The sequence below is a fragment of the Pan troglodytes genome, chromosome 5, assembly GCF_028858775.2.
Source record: "Pan troglodytes isolate AG18354 chromosome 5, NHGRI_mPanTro3-v2.0_pri, whole genome shotgun sequence".
Classification (NCBI taxonomy): domain Eukaryota; kingdom Metazoa; phylum Chordata; class Mammalia; order Primates; family Hominidae; genus Pan; species Pan troglodytes.
Genome location: NC_072403.2, coordinates 62,427,019 through 62,446,706, shown reverse-complemented (window position 1 = coordinate 62,446,706; position 19,688 = coordinate 62,427,019). Strand labels below are relative to the sequence as shown.

Here is a 19,688-nt window from a genome sequence, read left to right as displayed (position 1 = left end):
GCAGTGCTGTCTACTAGAACATTCTGTAATGATGAAATTTATTTTTTTAAATTTTTATTTATTTATTTATTTATTTTAAGAAAGTAGGAATATCACTCTGTCACCCAGGCTGGAATTAACAGTAGCATGATCGTAGCCCACTGCAGCCTCAAATTCCTGGGCTCATGCGGTCTTCCTGACTCAGCTCCTGAGTAATTGAGACTACAGGCACAGACTACCATGCCCGGCTAATTTTTAAATTTTTTTTTGTAAAGACAAGGTCTCACTTTATTACCCAGGCTGGTCTTGAACTCCTGGCCTCAAGTGATCCTCCCAAGTTGGCCTCCCAAAAAGCGTTGGGATTACAAGTGAGCCACTGCACCAGCTGGAAATACTTTATTTATATTTTGCTCTGTTCAATTGGTAGCCACTAGCCACAGTGACTACTTAGCACTTGAAATGTGGCTACTGTAACCAAGGAATGGAATTTTTAATTGTTTAAAATTTCAATTAATTTAAATTTTAAAAGCTACCTGTAGTTGGTAGCTACCATAGTGGCAGCACAGCTTTAGATAGTGTTACCAAGTCCTTTGGACTCTTCGCAACTCTGTAACTAATTCCACCTTCTCAGTCCAAACAGACTGAACGGTGGAATTGTCTTCAGCCCTTGGCCTTCAGTAGTCCTCACTGCATTGTTACTGCTGAAGTTGTCCCCAGCTGGTATCTCTGCTTTATTTCGTTTCCTTTGGACTTTTCCCATGCAGTGCTACAAATTTAGCCTTCCTATAGGACAGCCCTGAGCATCTCAACCCCTTACCCAAAAGCCCTGCATAACTCCCCATTGCTATGGGATAAAATGTAAACTCCTTAGCCTGATGTTTGAAGCCTTTCCAGGCCTATTTCTATTTACTCACCCATAAGCATTGTCAAACTGGATGGGACTCTCCCCTTCTCCTGTGATTCTTCTGTCCTCATCTTTGTGTCTTCTGTTTGTTCTGCAGGGAGTTGTTCTCCCAAATCCACACTTTCTTAAGGAGCCATCTCAGTGTCATTACCATTGAGGTGGCCCTCATTTCCCTCCCATTTTTTTCCTGTTAACTTCCAGCAGCATTTTTTCAGACTCACCTGTGGCACTTACCACTTCCTGCCTCAAACCATAAAATCCCTGAAAGTAAGCTTTGTGTCTGTTTTTATTTTTGTATATTCACAAAATGTAGCGAGGCTTTTTGAATTTGTTAGATGTTCAGTAACTTTTATTGAATTAACAGAAATAAACATGACTCAGTATTGAGTCAGGATCTACTGATTTGGGCGAGCTTATTTATCTCCTTACCTGGAGTCAGAAGTGGTCTCAAATTTTGGTTGTTGTTTGTTTTAGTAGTAGTTGGGGTATTGTACAAAGCCTAGAAGTAGGGGTTAAGGGTATAAAGTTAGAGGGTTGTATGATCAGGAACCAGGGAAATTATTATGAACATATGCTCAAAGGTTTATTTCAAAACTTAATTTGTGTTATCCAGACTGGCTGATGCTTTTGCTAATGCTGCTTTATAACTGGCCTTATTCGAAGAACTCTGGAGTAAGTTGATGATGAAAGTTGGTATGATGAAAAGTTTATTCTGTCCAATTTTACTTTATCTTATTAGAAATCATTTTGTCCACATTAGAAATCTATTATTTAGTCCTGCTGAGTATAATTGAAAAGCGTTTAATCCTACAGGCTTTGCAAGGACAGATATCAAGTCAGCAGGTTGCTGTAGAGAAACTGAAGAAAACGGCTGAAGTGCTTTTAGGTGCCAGGGGATCTTTACTTCCAGCCAAGAATGATATCCAGAAAACACTTGGTAAGATATTCATGTGCTTGCTTCCTGTCTCACAGGTAAATTCTAAAGAAAGGTGTCCTAATAGATATGGAGAAAAATGTTCACTAGTTACAGATTGTGTTCCATGTGCTCTTTCTCTGTGAAATGGTGTTCCTGCATCTGGGAAAAGGCATGCCTTCTTTGGCAGGTATATTAGAATCTTAGAGGCGGGGGCTATGTGTCTTGAAAAGAGTATATTTAAATTTAAATTTGATATTTAGAAAAAGTAACAGGAACTCGCTATGTAATGTCCACCACAGGAAGTAGAACTTCACAAAATTCTCTTGGTTGATGGGATTGGGCAGAGTTAGGCCTTCAACTTAAGGCCAAAGTAGAATCTCTGAGGTTCTTTATCAATAGTGGGAACGTGGGTTTAAGAGGTTGAGAAATGTGCTTAATTGAATTGAATTGAATTTATTTTTAGAGACAGGGGTTACTTTATTGCCCAGGCTGAGTGCAGTGGCACAATCATATCTCACTGCAGCCTTGACTTCCTGGGCTCAAGCAGTCTTCCTCATCTCAGCCTCCTGAGAAGTGAGGACTACAGGAATGCTCTATCATGCGCAGCTAATTTTTTAAATTTTTTTGTAGAGATGGGGTCTCACTGTATTGTCCAGGCTAGTCTCAAACTCTTGGGCTTAAATGATCCTCCCCAAATGTTTTGTGCACAAAAGTAGCACTACAGCTGTAATCAAGTTTCTAGTATCACTAAAGAATTGGTGTAACTGAGCTCTCAATTTGAGTGAGGCCACTAAAAAACTTGTAGAACACAGAGAAGTGGGAAGACTTCTCAAAGCACATCTCTCAGGCCGGGTGCAAAAGCTGACACCTGTAATCCCAACATTTGGGGAGGATCATTTAAGCCCAAGAGTTTGTGATTAATGTGTTTCTTGAGAAAAGAGCTATTGTATATTATCTTTCTATCTAACCACAGTATTTAGTTTATACCAAATGTGCAGTGGATTATCAATACATATTTTTTACTATCTTACATATGTATTTTTTGTTTTCACTGCCCTGCTTTTCACAATATTTAATGTTATTGTGTATTTCTATGTGTGAATATGTGAAGTAAAAATATTCCACAACAGATGATTAGACATATGTTTTACCCTAAATAGAGCATGAATTAAAATCTGAGTCAAAATTTTATTTGAAGAGAAGAATGGAACTTAGCTCTTTTAAGATCACTGTGTAGAAGGGAAACCCTGTCTTTCATTCTTACATGTATCCAGATGTTTTTTGTTATGTACCCCTGTCAAAAATGATCTTCAGCCTGCATCCCCATATATGCAGATGTATGTATAAGTCATGTGAACATATTACTGTATTATTCTATGTGTTATAATTATAAAACACAAAAATATAGAGTTTTAAAGTATAAAATGAAAATATGAATGGAAGTTCTAACATTTTGTTCCTCTGTCCCAATGCAGCATCTCATATATCCATCCACATTAGATACCATTGCTGTGAGGACTTGGGTATAAGGATATGAAGGAGAAAGAAAGACTATCTTATTTGTATTTATGTTACTCAAAGAGGCATTTTGACATTTTTTTCTTATTAAGTGTACATAGTTTCACTTTTAGTTGCTTAAAATTCATTTGTTACATTATTTTAAAACTAAAACTTCTGGCATAATTTTCTAGGAAATATGTGAAACTATTTAAGGTATAGAGGAGTTTCTCTAAGATCTTTCTGACTTCTAAGAAAACCAATGATTTAAAAAAATAACATTCTTACAGTAGATTTTTGTACCTTTTTCTAAAATATTTTTTAGTTTACTAAAATGAAGAATTTACTTCAGTGACAATATTTTATCACTAAGAAGTGCAAACTAAACAGTGTCTTCGTTTAGCCCACTATGACAAAAATAGCATCGGCTGGGTAGCTTAAACAACATACATTTATTTCCAATAGTTCTGGAGGCTGGAAATCAGAGAACAGGCTGCCAGTATGGTCGGGTTCTGGTGAGGGCCCTTTTCCTGGCTTACAGATGGCCACTATCTTGCTGGTAGAGAGTGGTGGAGAGACATCATTTCTCTCCTGTTTCTTCTTCTAAGGGCGCTAATCCCATTCACACGGGCTCTACCCTCATGACCTAATTACCTCCTCAGAGAGAGAGAAAACCTGATTCTTTTTGCTACTCACTCTCATACACCATTGAACATGACACAGAACACTTCTGTGACCAGATGTGTGTGTATTTCTCCCCATACACCAAATAATTCTCCAACAGATACCAGCTGGATGTCCTATAATTCAATTCAGTTCAATTCAATTCTGACACTGTCTACCTGGAATTAGCTTCAGACCCCACAGGTTAAGGGGTCAGTCTCATAATGCTGCCCCCCACTTCAGATACCAATCACAAGTCCCAAATTGTGATCCGTATTTCAGACTGATCAGCTATAAATTAGGATTCCCATGACCCTTCTCACGTTCAATTAATTGCTAGAGTGACTCACAGAACTCAGAGAAAGACTTTACTTACATTTACCCACTTACTATAAAGAATATTACAAAGGATACAGATGAACAGCCAGATGGAAGAGATACACAGGGTGAGGTATGGGAGAAGGGGAGCAGAATTTCTGTGCCCTCTATGGGCATGCCATGCTCAGGACTCCATGTGTTCAGCTATTCAGAAGCTCCCCAAACGAATCCTATTGGGTTTTTATGGCAGCTTCATTACATAAGCATGATTGATTACATCATTGGCCATTGGTAGCAGCTCAATCTTCAGCCCTTCTTCCCTCCTCAGAGGTTGACAGGGTGACAGTTCCAACTGTCTAATCACATGGTTGATTCCCTGGCAACATCTGCCACTGTCCCCTGCTCCCCCTACCCTAAGACTATCCAGGAGGCCACCAGGCGTCACCTCATTCAAACAAAAGATGCCCCTCATGAAGGAATTCCAAGGGACTTAGGAGCTCTGCCATACACTCCTATCACTTAGGAAATCACAAAGGTCTTAGGAGCTCTATGTCAGGAACTGAGGTCAACGACCAAATATCAGAACAAAAGATTCTCTTAGTGTCTGTATTACTGAGGAAATCAGAAGGGTTTTAGGAACTCTATGTCAAGAGCTATGGTCAGAGACCAAATATTTCTTATTATATGATAATATCACATCTTCCGAAGGCCCCAGCACCCAACACTATCACATTGGGACTTTGGCCCCAATATATGAATTTTGGGGGACACATTTAGTCTATAGCAAACAGTAACACTCAAATCTGTTAATTATATGAAAATAGCTGGCTTTCCTTGGAAAGTCACTTATTATGGCTGAACAGGTCACTCATTTTACTTACCCTGTTGATGCAGTTGCCCAATTAAGAAGTCGCTAACCTGCCAACTTCAAGCTGCCATTCAGAGCATGTGCTCTTGTGAGTTTCCAAATTAGAGCTCATTTTTTTTCTTCAACTTTTATTTTAGAATCAGAGGGTACATATGCAGGTTTGTTAGAAAGGTATATTGTATGATGCTGAGGTTTGGCATATGATCGAACCCATCACCCAGGTAATGAGCATAGTCTCCAACAGGTAGTTTTTCAGCCCTTACCTTCCCACCCCTCTCCCCCAACTAGCAGTTTCCAGCATCTATTGTTTAGAGCTTATTTTTGAACCCACTGCTTGTTTCCTCTGCTGATGGCATTTTCGTGCATATTAAATGCTGTCTCCCTCCCCACTCAGTATGCTGATGGGCTTCATTGAGTTTTAGTAAGAGGAGCATGATTTTCTCTTTAAATCATCCAAACTTAACCTCTCACTCCAGTGAAAATTTTCAAGATGTTTTCTCATGTTGTAGCATTAGAACAATTATATTATTTTGTTGTATAGATTATGTTTTATGGGCCAAATACAAGTCAGTAAGATGTTAGAGATGTTTCAGGACACAGCTTTTCCCTACTGAAGCGTTCTACAATGTATAAGACTAAAGCATTCAGAAATAATTAAAATATTTTTCAAATTCTCGGACAATAAGTGATAAATAAATTTAAAACATCATTTTCCAGAGAGAAAGAGATGAATACATTAAAAACCATTGTTCAAACTTTTCATTGGTCTACAATATAGAATGTAGGATGTTAACATGTAGGGCTTTAGTCAAGTGAAAACTGGACGAGAAAGGGTTTTTTTTTTTTAGCATCTCGAATCTTTAGAATTGAAGGTAAAGTTTATCCTCATATGAGATAGGTTAGCCTGTTTATTTTTCTCTTTTGTCTGCTGTTAAACTTTTAAATAAATTCAATTAGTGTATATTTTAGAAGCATAATCTTAACTTTAAATGGATTTTCATTGTTGCCCGTTTTCTTAATTACTTGCATCTGCCAGTTTCTGTGCATTTGAGTGATTTGCTTAAGTTGTGAAGTATGACAAAAGCTTAGCATGCGTGTGTATGAAGGAGGGAGACAGGGTGATAATTTTTATATGTAAAAGTTAATTCTTCAGAAATCTTTGTAACTGTGTATTGTCTTGAGAATGGCTGTGTGTGACTCACCTTTTTTTCCTCCGTAAGTAATTTTCAATGAAATGTCAGATTGAGAACCAGTATTTATTTCAAAGATTTGCTGTTCGGACCACTCTTTTGTCTCTCTGTGACAATTCAAATGTTTATGCATCCAAAAAAATCTCTTTTCAAATGCAGATGGGATATATATTAACTTTTAAAAAAAGATTTCAATTTTCAGTATCCATTGGGCTCTTTTCTTTCTTTATATTTTAACATTTTAGGTGGTGTTCTGATTATGCATTAGGAATTTATCATTGAACTTTTTATTTTTTAAATTTTTTGTGTGGAAATTGTATGATTCACCTTCATGTGTTTTTGAAAAGGGATAGGGCAAAGAGAACTTTGTGGTTAATATTTCCTGATCTGTTTGGAGTAGATGACATTGTTGGGAGATATGAGGATCTGTCCAAGTCTGTTAATGAACGAAATGAAAAACTCCAGATAACCTTGACCCGTTCACTGAGTGTGCAGGATGGCTTGGATGAAATGCTGGACTGGATGGGAAGTGTGGAAAGTTCTCTGAAAGAACAAGGTCAAGTGCCTTTAAACTCTACTGCTCTTCAGGATATTATCAGTAAAAACATTGTAAGTGACTTTAAAAAAAAGTCCCATTTTCAGTTTTTTAAAAAAACAGTTTTATAAGCTCAAAGTATAGTTAGATTTAAGATAAACTTAAGGACACAAAAAAGAGACATTTACTGAATATGAGTGTGGAAAGTAATGCTTGCACAAAATCAAGTGTGTAAAATGGTTTATCTGTGAAGAAGTGTAGGAAGGACTTTGTGTACTTTTTCTTGAATATTATTCATTATAGAGGGCTTATGCATACATTGAGTCTTATCTTGTTTATCATTGTTTCAGCCAGCTGCACATGAGGTTAATCAGATCAGTCTTGTCTAGTCTTTTAAGAATTAGGACCATGGCTAATCCCCAGGCTCCATTAGATTCTAGGGGTTGCTGAGTAGCAGCAGCGTCCTGCCTCTTTCGAGCAACTAGCCAGCTGTTCTTCACTCTCTCAGAGAGATTTAAGATGGCATTCCTCAAGGGACAGACCAAACTTGTCATTCAGTTTCAACTGTTAACCTTCCTAGGCACAGGTTGTGCAAGCTTATGTTGTTAGGAATAGTCATTTAAAAAAATTCTGTCACATTATTTATAAACATCATAATAAAACATATGCAATATTTGGTTTATTTTAGATGTTGGAACAGGATATTGCAGGTCGTCAGAGCAGTATAAATGCCATGAATGAAAAAGTGAAGAAATTTATGGAAACAACAGATCCATCCACTGCATCCTCACTGCAAGCCAAAATGAAAGACTTGTCTGCTCGGTTTTCAGAAGCAAGTCATAAACACAAAGAAACTCTTGCCAAAATGGAGGAGCTAAAAACCAAAGTAGAACTGTTTGAGAACCTCTCAGAAAAGCTCCAGACATTTTTAGAAACAAAAACTCAGGCTCTTACTGAAGTAGATGTGCCAGGAAAAGATGTTACTGAATTGTCTCAGTATATGCAGGTATGCCTCGCTTACTACTCAGGAGGCTAATCAGATAGATTAATAGTTAGGGCAAACTCATATACTTAGTGCCAGAATTATAATTGGCAATCATTTTAATTGCTTATAGATTAGTAAAGATCTGTGTTTTACTCCTTTAAAAATCTCAAACCTTATCTTTTCCTTGAAGCCTTTGCTGATTGATTGGAAATAAATATCATTTATCACATGTATCATAGGTAGTATAAGTATCATCTTACGTACCAGAAGCCACAAAGAGACAAAATATAGAATGCATTTTAAATTAAATAAGGTTTACTGTGTTCCCTTTCAAATAGCCTATATGCATGTTTATTATATTTAGAATACTGGCCATAGGCAGACTCATTCTTATGTGAAATTATGAATAGAGCCATGCTGATCCCACACAGACCTCTGGATGGAATGCCATTTGAAGAGCTAGCAACATTTATATTGACTGAATATCTTAATGCTTTGTAGGAATCAACTTCTGAATTTTTAGAACACAAGAAACATCTTGAAGTTTTGCATAGTCTCTTGAAGGAGATATCCAGCCATGGCTTACCAAGTGATAAGGCTTTGGTCTTTGAAAAAACAAATAATTTGTCAAAGAAATTCAAGGAAATGGAGGATACCATCAAAGAAAAGTAAGTACCACTTTAAAAATTATATTTTATTCTATTTATATTAATTAGAGTGAGATACTTGTATTTACTTATATAGATAACTGAAACAATTTTGAAAACTTGAGAATAAGCATAGGGCTACTTTATAGATTTTTTATATTTTGATCATTTTTTGCTATTAAAGTTAACTGCATTATTTGGTTTAACATTTAGAAGGAAAATTCAATACTTCTTACATAAAAGTGGAAAATGTTGCATAAGAAAAATGATGGTGGTGGTATATTACTGAAAATGATCTAAACTTGCTGTAGTCTCTGAAGCCTAGGGCAAATATCACATTTTTATTTGCAAAGGCGGAAATAACCTTGAACAACAGCTCGTGGTTCTTTGCTTTCTGAGCTCAACTCAGAAACGATGTGCAATTTCAATATGGCCTTTTTAATATAATAGTTTACTTTTTAAAGAGCAGTAGATGAGATATGAACCTGTGAAAAAACACTATTAGAAACAAGTGAATGAACCTAAGTTGAGCTAAAAAGCTGTACAGGGCCTTGTGATTGAGCTTTTGTGTTTCTGATCTCATGTTAGTTTAGAATATACATCGGATTTTGCTAAAGTTTATGTAGAAAAGCCTCAGAACATAGAAAAGTCATTTCTCTTCCAACTACTGTTCTTTATTTCTTCAGAATTCTCTACCTAAAATGTTTGAGTGCTGCCTTTACTTCTCACAGAGCTATATGTTCCATCCTGTCATATGGTATTTAATTCACATTGCGTAGAAGAAATGTTCTTGGTTTTCTTAGGTGATCTCTAGGTTGTTTCTTCTTTCAAATGGGTCCAACTTTAAAATAATGTAGTTATCAGTATTAGTCCAGCTGCAGTGCATTCTTATCTGCCAGTGTTCTGCACTCTTGCATATATGTACGTGTCATCCACATGCCAGATGTAACTGTCCTCACAGTTGTTCATGTGCTGGGCATGTGCACGGCCTCCGTGGTGCAGAGCATACAGAACGACCCATACAGTTTACCAGGGAGTTTCCTGAGTCTCTGTAGGGGAGGCACACATGCAAATTCCCTAGTCACTAGGTTTCATCTCATTTTGGGAGACTTGAATCTGGACTACCTGCAGCAGTTTATCCATCCATAAACGTGACTGTAGTGTAGTGTAGAAACCAGTAGGTGGCAATATGTTTTCCTCATGTCAGTGATTGTCAACCTTTCCCTTCTGGTTCTGTGCCTGCCGGCATTCAGCATCACATAAAGGGGACAGATCAAAGCTCATTGAATCTAAATAATGTTCAAACTGTTTGTGTATTCTTAGAGTTTATGTAGCATTATAGAGAGTGCCATTACATATGGGCTACAGATTTCTTGAATATTCCTATCTTTATCAATGAACCTTGCCTGAAAAATAGACCAACAGTTATTTAGCTCAGGGGTCCCCTAACCCCTGAGGTATCTACTGGTCTATGGCCTATTATGAACTGGGCTGCACAGTAGGAGGTGAGTGGTGGCAGCAAAGCTTCATCTGTATTTACAGCTGCTCTCCATCTCTCACATTGCTGCCTGAGCTCTGCCTCCTGTCAGATCGTCAGAGGCATTAGATTCTCATAGGACCAGGAACCCTATTGTGAACTGCATGCAAGGGATCTAGGGTGCATGCTCCTTATGAGAATCTAATGCCTGATGATCTGCCACCATCTCCCATCACCCCCAGATGGGACTGCCTAGTTTCAGGAAAACAAGCTCAGGGCTCCCATTGATTCTACATTATGGCGAGTTGCATAATTATTTTAATATATATTACAATGTAAAAATAATAGAAATAAAGCACACAATAAATGTAATGCATTTAATCATCCCCAAACCATCCCCCCTCCCTGGCCTGTGGAAAAAATTATCTTCTACGAAACTGGTCCCTGGTGCCTAAAAGGCTGGGGACTACTGATTTAGCTGATTTCACTTGTCACCTATGAAACCTTTCCTCCTGTATCAAAGGGTTAGAGTACATGGAAGATGGTTTCTTAACATTGTGTGACATGAGAATAATAATTTATTTATTCTTCTTTCTGTGACTTAAATTCTTGTATGATTTTGGTTATGTAGAAAAGAAGCTGTAACTTCTTGTCAAGAACAGTTGGATGCTTTCCAAGTTCTTGTTAAATCATTGAAGTCATGGATAAAAGAAACAACAAAAAAAGTTCCCATTGTACAGCCTTCTTTTGGTGCAGAGGATTTAGGAAAATCTTTGGAAGACACTAAGGTGAATCATTGTTATCTAATACTAAATTTCCATTTGTGTCAATAATGAAAGATTAAAAGACTAATAGTAGTTTTCTTTGATCTAATATCATCTAAGTTTGATCCTCATATATGTACTGTATATTTTGTTGACCTTTGGAAATCATGGCATGGGGCTTAACTAATTCTTTTGGAAAAGGACATAAATTTTCAGTGGATTTGCTTTTTTAAAAAAAGGTGAATTAATGAGTTGCTGACTATTCTAGTAATCAAGTTTCCTTTCCTACCAAATCTCTACTTAGTTTCAGTAATTTTTTATACCACTTCTCATAATATTAAGCAAAACATCCTTTTCACTCAGCATTTTACTCTAGCTTGTATATATTACTATAAAGAGTATTTGGAAAGAGAAGTTATTTGAATCTCCTGCATAAATAGTGCACAAGTCTTTTGTCTTCTGACTCAAGGCTTATGCCTTGACCAATATGGCATTTTTTTTCCCCCATTCCAAATTTGTGGATGTGTGTGTGTGTGTGTGTGTGTGTGTTTTGTTTTTTTTTTCGAGACAGAGTCTCGCTCTTTCGCCCAGGCTGGAGTGCAGTGGTGTGATCTCGGCTCACTGCAAGCTCTGCCTCCTGGGTTCACGCCATTCTCCTGCCTCAGCCTCCCTAGTAGCTGGGACTACAGGTGGCTGCCACCACGCCCAGCTAATTTTTTGTATTTTTTTTAGTAGAGACAGGGTTTCATCATGTTAGCCAGGATGGTCTCGATCTCTTGACCTCGTGATCCACCTGCCTTGGCCTTCCAAAGTGCTAGGATTACAGGTGTGAGCCACCTCGCCCGACCGTGTGTGTGTTTTTGAAAGTAATTGAAATTTGTAGGATTAAAATATGCTGTAAAATGAAGTTCTGAATTCCTATTTATTTTTATTGTTCCTAGTACCTTTTATTTGTGACTGGTCTGTTACCTAGTACAGTTTTACAGACTTACAGTTGACAGTTATTTTGGAACCCATAGCAGCCAGGAATAGCCTGACTCCCACTTTGGCTAGGATTTTACTTGCCACTTCTGAAACCTTTGAAGGCAGAATGGGCCATACATACCCAACCGTTAACTGAGATAACAGTCACCTGGGCTGTGGGAACAAATAGGTGCCTTTTTCTTTCATTGACTCCCTCACAAATCAGGGTCTACAATTATTACTACTTTAAGATATGTTTAAGAAACTGAATTATAATGTGCAACTCTGAAAATATTAAGATGGAAAAATAATGTGTTTTTATATCTCAAGAAATTACAAGAAAAGTGGAGTTTAAAAACACCAGAGATTCAGAAAGTAAACAACAGTGGGATCTCACTATGTAACTTAATAAGTGCTGTGACCACCCCTGCAAAGGCAATAGCAGCAGTTAAATCAGGTATGAGCTTTATTTACATTTATGGCAAAAACTAAGAATCAGGTTTACTCATGTCAATTTTGTGTATGTTATTTTTTAAATTAATGCATAAAATAACCTCAGAAATACAAAGTGAAAGTGACAAGAAACATGGCATCTGTAAGCACACTGTGCTGGGAATGTATCTGTACTAATCAAATTTCAAATCCTTCTTATGTTTTATTTTATTAGACTGTATTTAAAATGTAGCTAAATTAATATGTAAGAATAAGGAATGTTATATTGGGGAAGGGAACAGATCATATTCAAATTTGTTTGCTTTTTACCTTAATTAAATGGAGATATTGAAATTCTATTTAAAATATTTAATTATAATATTTGATAAAGAAATGAGTCTGGGCAGCTGGGAAAGAAGTGAGGGAAGGAAACAGGCCCTTTTCTATAGCGTGGGCACTCTGTTATTTTATTCCCGCGTATTTTATTCTGTACATCATTCCCAAATAAAACAATTATGCAGTATGTGAGCCAGCATATCTGTATCACAATCTAAGTCATGGTTGAGCCACCTTTCTCAATAAAATGGGAGAGTCATGTGTAAATATTGATTCTAAAATTAATTTAAGCAAGTTATGGGTATAGTTTTTAGTTTGAAACATACAGTAACAAGTTTTTTAAAAAAATAATGGGCAGAAGGCAGCTCTGATATCTTTTTTCTGAGAGTTCTGAGTATCCTCTGTGGGGTATCTAGTCTGACCAGCCCCCAGCTGTCCCTATTGTGATACTGATGTTCCAGCTGGGCCCTTCTCAGCCAACCATTTATTCCACTCTATTAATCCTATTTCAGGGACTACCCATATTATAATGGTGTGATGATTTCTCCTTTTTCTTCTAATCAGATTTCCTGAAATGTGAAGTTTTGTTGTTTTTTTTTTAAGAAGAGGAATTCTACTGTGCTTTATTTATTTTAGCTCTTCATGTCCCCTTTATATTTGCCATAAATATCAAGTGTTTTTTTGGTTGTTGTTGCTGTTGTTTTGGGATTTTTTTTTTTTTTTTTTTTTTTTACTCTTGGTAACTACCAAGCATGGTAGGAATTAGTAGTGAGCATCTACAGGATATTTTCACTTCCATCTGAAATCCCATCATGTTAATTTTTTTTAAAGGGACAAAGTTAAGATTCAGATATTTTAATGTTTTTGTTTAGACTTGTTATTATGTTGTTGATCTGAGAAATGTCTTTGTGTTTTGGATACATAGCCAATAGATACTAGTATGAGAAAGTCTAACTGATATTTTAATATTCTGATTATGAAAAAGTACCAATGCTAGATTGTTATGTAATAAAAGTGAACTGTTAGTTTACTGCTTACTGACTAGTTTCTACTTGCTAAGCAATGGACCTTTGGTTCCCACAGTGGTGTTTGGTTCCCACAGTTAGGTATTATTATTCCCATCAGTTTGGCTGATTGATTTGTCCGGTCACCTGGCTAGTAATTAGTGAGGCTGGGGCTTAAATTTAGGTAAGTTATACAGCAAGACCTAGGTACTCCTAACCACCATGCTCTCTCTTAGTGTTGACATAATATGAGTTTAATAATCGATTTATTTTCTTTTTCACTTTCAACTTCTTTTTTATGTATTTAAAAAAATTATTCTGCCTCCATTAAGCCCATGATAACACCGTGTAACTGCACCAGACAATTTTCAATCTTTAAGTAAGGCAGATGCTCTTTTGTCAGTCATGTATGCATTGTTCAACACACTTATATACTGAGCACCTTCTGAGCTTCAGGACCTTTATCATTAAGATAATTTTAACAGTAAAGTGAGAGGTGGCTGGCAAGATGGCTGAATAGGAACAGCTCCAGTCTGCAGCTCCCAGTGAAATCAATGCAGAAGGCGGGTGATTTCTGCATTTCCAACTGAGGTACCCAGCTCATCTCATTGGGACTGGTTAGACAGTGGGTGCAGCCCACGGAGGGCGAGCAGAAGCAGGGTGGGGTGTTGCCTCACCTCGGAAGCACAAGGGGTCGGGAAACTCCCCCGCCTAGCCAAGGGAAGCTGTGAGGGACTGTGCCATGAGGAATGGTGCATTCTGGCCCAGATACTACACTTTTCCTATGGTCTTCGCAACTCACAGACCAGGAGATTCCCTCGGGTGCCTACACCACCAGGGCTCTGGGTTTCAAGCACAAAACTGGGTGGCCATTTGGGCGGACACCAAGCTAGCTGCAGTAGTTTTTTTTTCTATACTGCAGTGGCACCTGGAACACCAGTGAGACAGAACCATTCACTTCCCTGGAAAGGGGGCTGAAGCCATGGAGCTAAGCGGTCTAGCTCAGCAGATCCCACCCCTACGGAGCCCAGCAAGCTAGGATCCACTGGCTTGAAATTCTCGCTGCCAGCACAGCAGTCTGCAGTCGACCTGGGATGCTTGAGCTTGGTGAGGGGAGGGGTGTCCACCATTACTGAGGCTTGAGTAGGTGGTTTTCCCCTCACAGTGTAAACAAACTGCCAGGGAAGTTCGAACTGGGCAGAGCCCACCGCAGCTCAGTAAAGCTGCTGTAGCCAGACTGCCTCTCTAGATTCCTCCTCTTTGGGCAGGACATCTCTGAAAAGGCAGCAGCACCAGTCAGGGTCTTATAGATAAAACCCCCATCTCCCTGGGACAGAGCACCTGGGGGAAGGGGTGGCTGTGGGAGCAACTTCAGCAGACTTAAACATCCCTGCCTGCTGGCTCTGAAGAGAGCAGCAGATCTCCCAGCACAGTGCTCAAGCTCTGCTAAGGAACAGACTGCCATCTCAAGTGGGTTCCTGACGTCCGTGCCTCCTGACTGGAAGACACCTCCCAGCAGGGGTCGACAGACATCTCATACAGGAGAGCTCCGGCTGGCATCTAGCAGATGCCTGAGTAAACCAATAAGTTCTGAAATTGAGGTAGTAATTAATAGCCTATCAACCAAAAAAAGCCCAGGACCAGACAGATTCACAGCTGAATTCTAGCAGAGGTACAAAGAGGAGCTGGTATCATTCCTTCCGAAACTATTCCAAACAATAGAAAAAGAGGGACTCTTAGCCGGGCGTGGTGGCTGATGCCTGTAATCCCAGCACTTTTGGAGGCCACGGCGAGCGGATCACAAGATCAGGAGATCGAGACCATCGTGGTTAACACGGTGAAACCCCATCTCTACTAAAAATACAAAAATTAACTGAGCTTGGTGGTGGGTGCCTGTAGTCCCAGCTACTCAGGAGGTTGATGTGGGAGAATGGCGTGAACCCAGGAGATGGAGCTTGCGGTGAGCCGAGATTGTGCCACTGCACTCCAGCCTGGGTGACAGAGCAATACTCCGTCACAAAAAAAAAAAAGAAAAGAGAAAGAGGGACTCCTCCCTAACTCATTTTATGAGGCCAGCATCATTCTGATACCAAAACCTGGCAGAGACACAAAAACAGAAAATTTCAGGCCAAGATCCCTGATGAACATTGATGCAAAAATCCTCAGTAAAATACTGGCAAACTGAATCCAGCAGCACATCAAAAAGCTTATCCACCACGATAAAATCGGCTTTATCCCTGGGAAGCAAGGCTGGTTCATACCCAATCAATAAACGTAATCCATCACATAAACAGAACCAACAACAAAACCCACATGATTATCTCAATAGATGCAGAAAAGGCCTTCGATAACATTCAACTCTCCATGCTAAAAACTCTTAATAAACTAGGTATCGATGGAATGTATCTCAAAACAATAAGAGCTATTTGTGACAAACCCACAGCCAGTATCATAGTGAATGGGCAAAAGCTGGAAGCATTCCCTTTGAAGACTGGCACAAGACAAGGATGCCCTCTCTCACCACTCCTATTCAGCATAGTATTGGAAGTTCTGACCAGGCAATCAGGTAAGAGAAAGTAATAAAGGATATTCAGATAGGAAGAGAGGAAGTCAAATTGTCTCTATTTGAAGATGACATAATTATATATTTAGAAAACCCCATCATCTCAGCCCAAAATCTCCTTAAGCTGTTAAGCAACTTCAGCAAAGTCTCAGGATACAAAACCAATGTGCAAAAATCACAAGCATTCCTATACACAAATAATAGACAAACAGCCAAACCATGAGTGAACTCCCATTCACAATCGCTACAAAGAGAATAAAATACCTAGGAATAGAACTTACAAGGGATGCGAAGGACCTCTTCAAGGAGAACTACAAACCACTGCTCAAGGAAATAAGAGAGGATACAAACAAATAGAAAAACATTCCATGCTCATGGGTAGGAAGAATCAATATCGTGAAAATGGTCACACTACCCAAAGTAATTTGTAGATTCAGTGCTATCCCCATCAAGCTACCATTGACTTTCTTCACAGAATTAGAAAAAACTACTTTAAATTTCATATGGAACCAAAAAAGAGCCCATATAGCCGAGACAATCCTAAGCAAAAAGAACAAAGCTGGAGGCATCATGCTACCTGACTTCAAACTATACTACAAGGCTACAGTAACCAAAACAGCATGGTACTGGTACCAAAACAGACATATAGACCAACAGAACAGAACAGAACAGAGGCCTCAGAAATAACACCACACATCCGCAACTATCTGATCTTTGACAAACCTGACAAAAGCAATGGGGGAAGGATTCCCTATTTAATAAATGGTGTTGGGAAAACTAGCTAGCCATATGCAGAAAACTGAAACTGGACCCCTTCCTTACACCTTATACAAAAACTAACTGAAAATGGATTAAAGACGTAAACATAAGGCCTAAAACCATAAAAATCCTAGAAGAAAACCTAGGCAAATACCATTCAGGAAATAGGCATGGGCAAAGACTTCATGACTAAAACACCAGAAGCAATGGCAACAAAAGCCAAAATTGACAAACGGGATCTAGTTAAAGAGCTTCTGCACAGCATAAGAAACTATCATCAGAGTGAACAGGCAACCTACAGAATGGGAGACAAATTTTGCAACCTATCCACCTGACAAATGGCTGATACCAGAATCTACAACGAACTTATACAAATTTACAAGAAAAAAAACAACCCCATCAAAAAGTGGGCGAAGGATATGAACAGACACTTCTCAAAAGAAGACGTTTATGCAGCCAACAGACACATGAAAAAATGCTCATCATCACTGGTCATTAGAGAAACACAGATCAAAACCACAATGAGGTACCATCTCACACTAGTTAGAATGGCAATCATTAAAAAGTCAGGAAACAACAGATGCCGGAGAGGATGTGGAGAAATAGGAACACTTTTACATTGTTGGTGGGGGTGTAAATTAGTTCAACCATTGTGGAAGACTGTGGCAATTCCTCAAGGATCTAGAACCAGAAATACCATTTGACCCAGCAATCCCATTACTGGGTATATATCCAAAGGACTATAAATCATTCTAATAAAGACACACACACACCTATGTTTATCGCAGCACTATTCACAATAGCAAAGACTTGGAACCCACCCAAATGCCCATCAATGATAGACTGGATAAAGAAAATGTGGTACATATATACCATGGAATACTATGCAGCCATAAAAAAGGATATGTTCATGTCCTTTCCTGGGATATGGATGAAGCTGGAAACCATCATTCTCAGCAAACTAACACAGGAACAGAAAACCAAACACCGCATGTTCTCACTCATAAGTGGGAGTTAAACAATGAGAACACATGGATACGGGGATGGGAACATTACACACCGGGGCCTGTCAGAGGGTGGGGGGCCTGGGGGGTGGATAGCATTAGGAGAAATAATGTAGATAATGGGTTGATGGGTGCAGCAAACCTCCAAGGCATGTGTATACCTATGTAACAAACCTGTACATTCTTCACATGTGTCCCAGAACTTAAAATATAATTAAATAAATAAATAAAAATAAATACAAATTAAAAAAAAACTAAAGCTCCACTTACTGCTCTAAAATACAATTTAATAAATATGATTCTTCCTAGAATAAAGGAATTTATGATGATAAAACACAAAGCAACTTCACAAAAATTTTTATGAATTAATATTTAATGATTAATTTAATATAAACATACTGAAATGGTAGTGTTTAAGACAATACTTTAAGAATAAATTTTACATAGAAGAGAGGATATTGTTTGATATTTACATTTTGGCCCTTCATTTGATTTTGAAGTTGAGTCAGTGTTTTATGTTTTCAACACTCAGTGATTACTGTTGATGGGGTTTGATTTAATGCCATCTACTGTTAATGTATAGAAATACTATGAAACTGTGATTATTTTAGTGTTACTATTTTTGCAGGTGGAGCAGTATTAAATGGTGAAGGAACAGCCACAAATACTGAGGAATTTTGGGCAAATAAAGGTGAATATTAATTTTAATTTGTTACTGATTAATGTAATTTGATGTTTTTTTAATAAGAGAAAATCTTAGAGGCAAACAGTAGTTATATTGAAATTTCAAGCCTGAATTACAATGGTATTTAATCTAATAGTCACAATCTCCATAAAAATTATACTTATATAACATTTTTTGCAGTTTTGTGTATCTGAAATAAGTAAAATCAAGTTGTTCAGTTTGACACTTGGTTTTGTTGCCTTCTTTTTGGTTAATTTGAGATATTTTGTCACTTGGGATAACGTTATTTGACCTAATTTATTGAGTTTGGTGCTTGAGATATTGCTAAGTAACATTTTGTGGTTTGTTTTTTGTTACATTTAAAATGTCTTTTTTATTTTACTTGTTATGCAATTTTTTGAATTATTTGTGATTAAATAGCATTATAAGATGATCCAAATTTTTATTTCTGAAAAGCTTATGACTTTATCTACTAGGCTTAATAATGACAAGCTAGAAGTGACAAAATACCATGTAAAATAAACTTTTATTTCTAGACCTCTGCTCCGAATGTCCTGAAAATGTGTCAGTATAGTTGTTTTTCTTACTCCTAGGTTTAACATCCATTAAAAAGGACATGACTGACATAAGTCATGGTTATGAAGATCTTGGCCTCTTACTCAAGGACAAAATAGCGGAACTGAACACTAAACTCTCCAAATTGCAAAAGGCTCAGGAAGAATCAAGTGCAATGATGCAGTGGTTACAGAAAATGAACAAAACTGCAACAAAATGGCAGCAGACACCTGCACCTACAGATACTGAAGCTGTGAAGACTCAAGTTGAGCAGAATAAGGTATATTCTGTGGGTGCACCTATGGAAGACATGAAAGAGAATGGATTAGCAGTTGGAACGGAGCTCTGGTAGTCAGAAGCTCTGCTCTGTTTTCTTTTCTAGCTCTGTAACCTTTAGCACATAATTGACAGTTTTGTTTAATGTGCCTTTCTATAAAGATTGATAATAATAGTTACTTTTTTTTAATTTTTGGCACAGCCATGTTATAGATTAGCAAACTGTTGGGTGTAAGCCACTTTGCCACCTTTTAATCAGTTTAAGTCTAGGATGTTAACCAGTCAACTACTGGAAAAGATTTATTTAAGGGCTAAATGTATGAAGGATCTGTTCTCTGTAGTATAAAAATAGGGTAGCTAATGCCTTC

General features: G+C 37.9%; 1 protein-coding gene across 35 annotated transcripts in view; it reads left to right on the top strand.

The window, feature by feature from the left end:
- The window catches only part of DST (dystonin), a 497,218-nt gene that overhangs the window by 374,923 nt on the left and 102,607 nt on the right, over positions 1 to 19,688 (top strand). For all 35 annotated transcript variants that reach the window (XM_016955718.3, XM_063812480.1, XM_016955699.4 and 32 more), the window contains 8 exons: positions 1,697 to 1,820; positions 6,736 to 6,944; positions 7,559 to 7,876; positions 8,357 to 8,523; positions 10,611 to 10,767; positions 12,037 to 12,163; positions 18,433 to 18,495; positions 19,083 to 19,324. In XM_016955718.3, the coding sequence (XP_016811207.2) occupies positions 1,697 to 1,820; positions 6,736 to 6,944; positions 7,559 to 7,876; positions 8,357 to 8,523; positions 10,611 to 10,767; positions 12,037 to 12,163; positions 18,433 to 18,495; positions 19,083 to 19,324 (1,407 nt within the window). The remainder of the gene's footprint in view (positions 1 to 1,696; positions 1,821 to 6,735; positions 6,945 to 7,558; positions 7,877 to 8,356; positions 8,524 to 10,610; positions 10,768 to 12,036; positions 12,164 to 18,432; positions 18,496 to 19,082; positions 19,325 to 19,688) is intronic.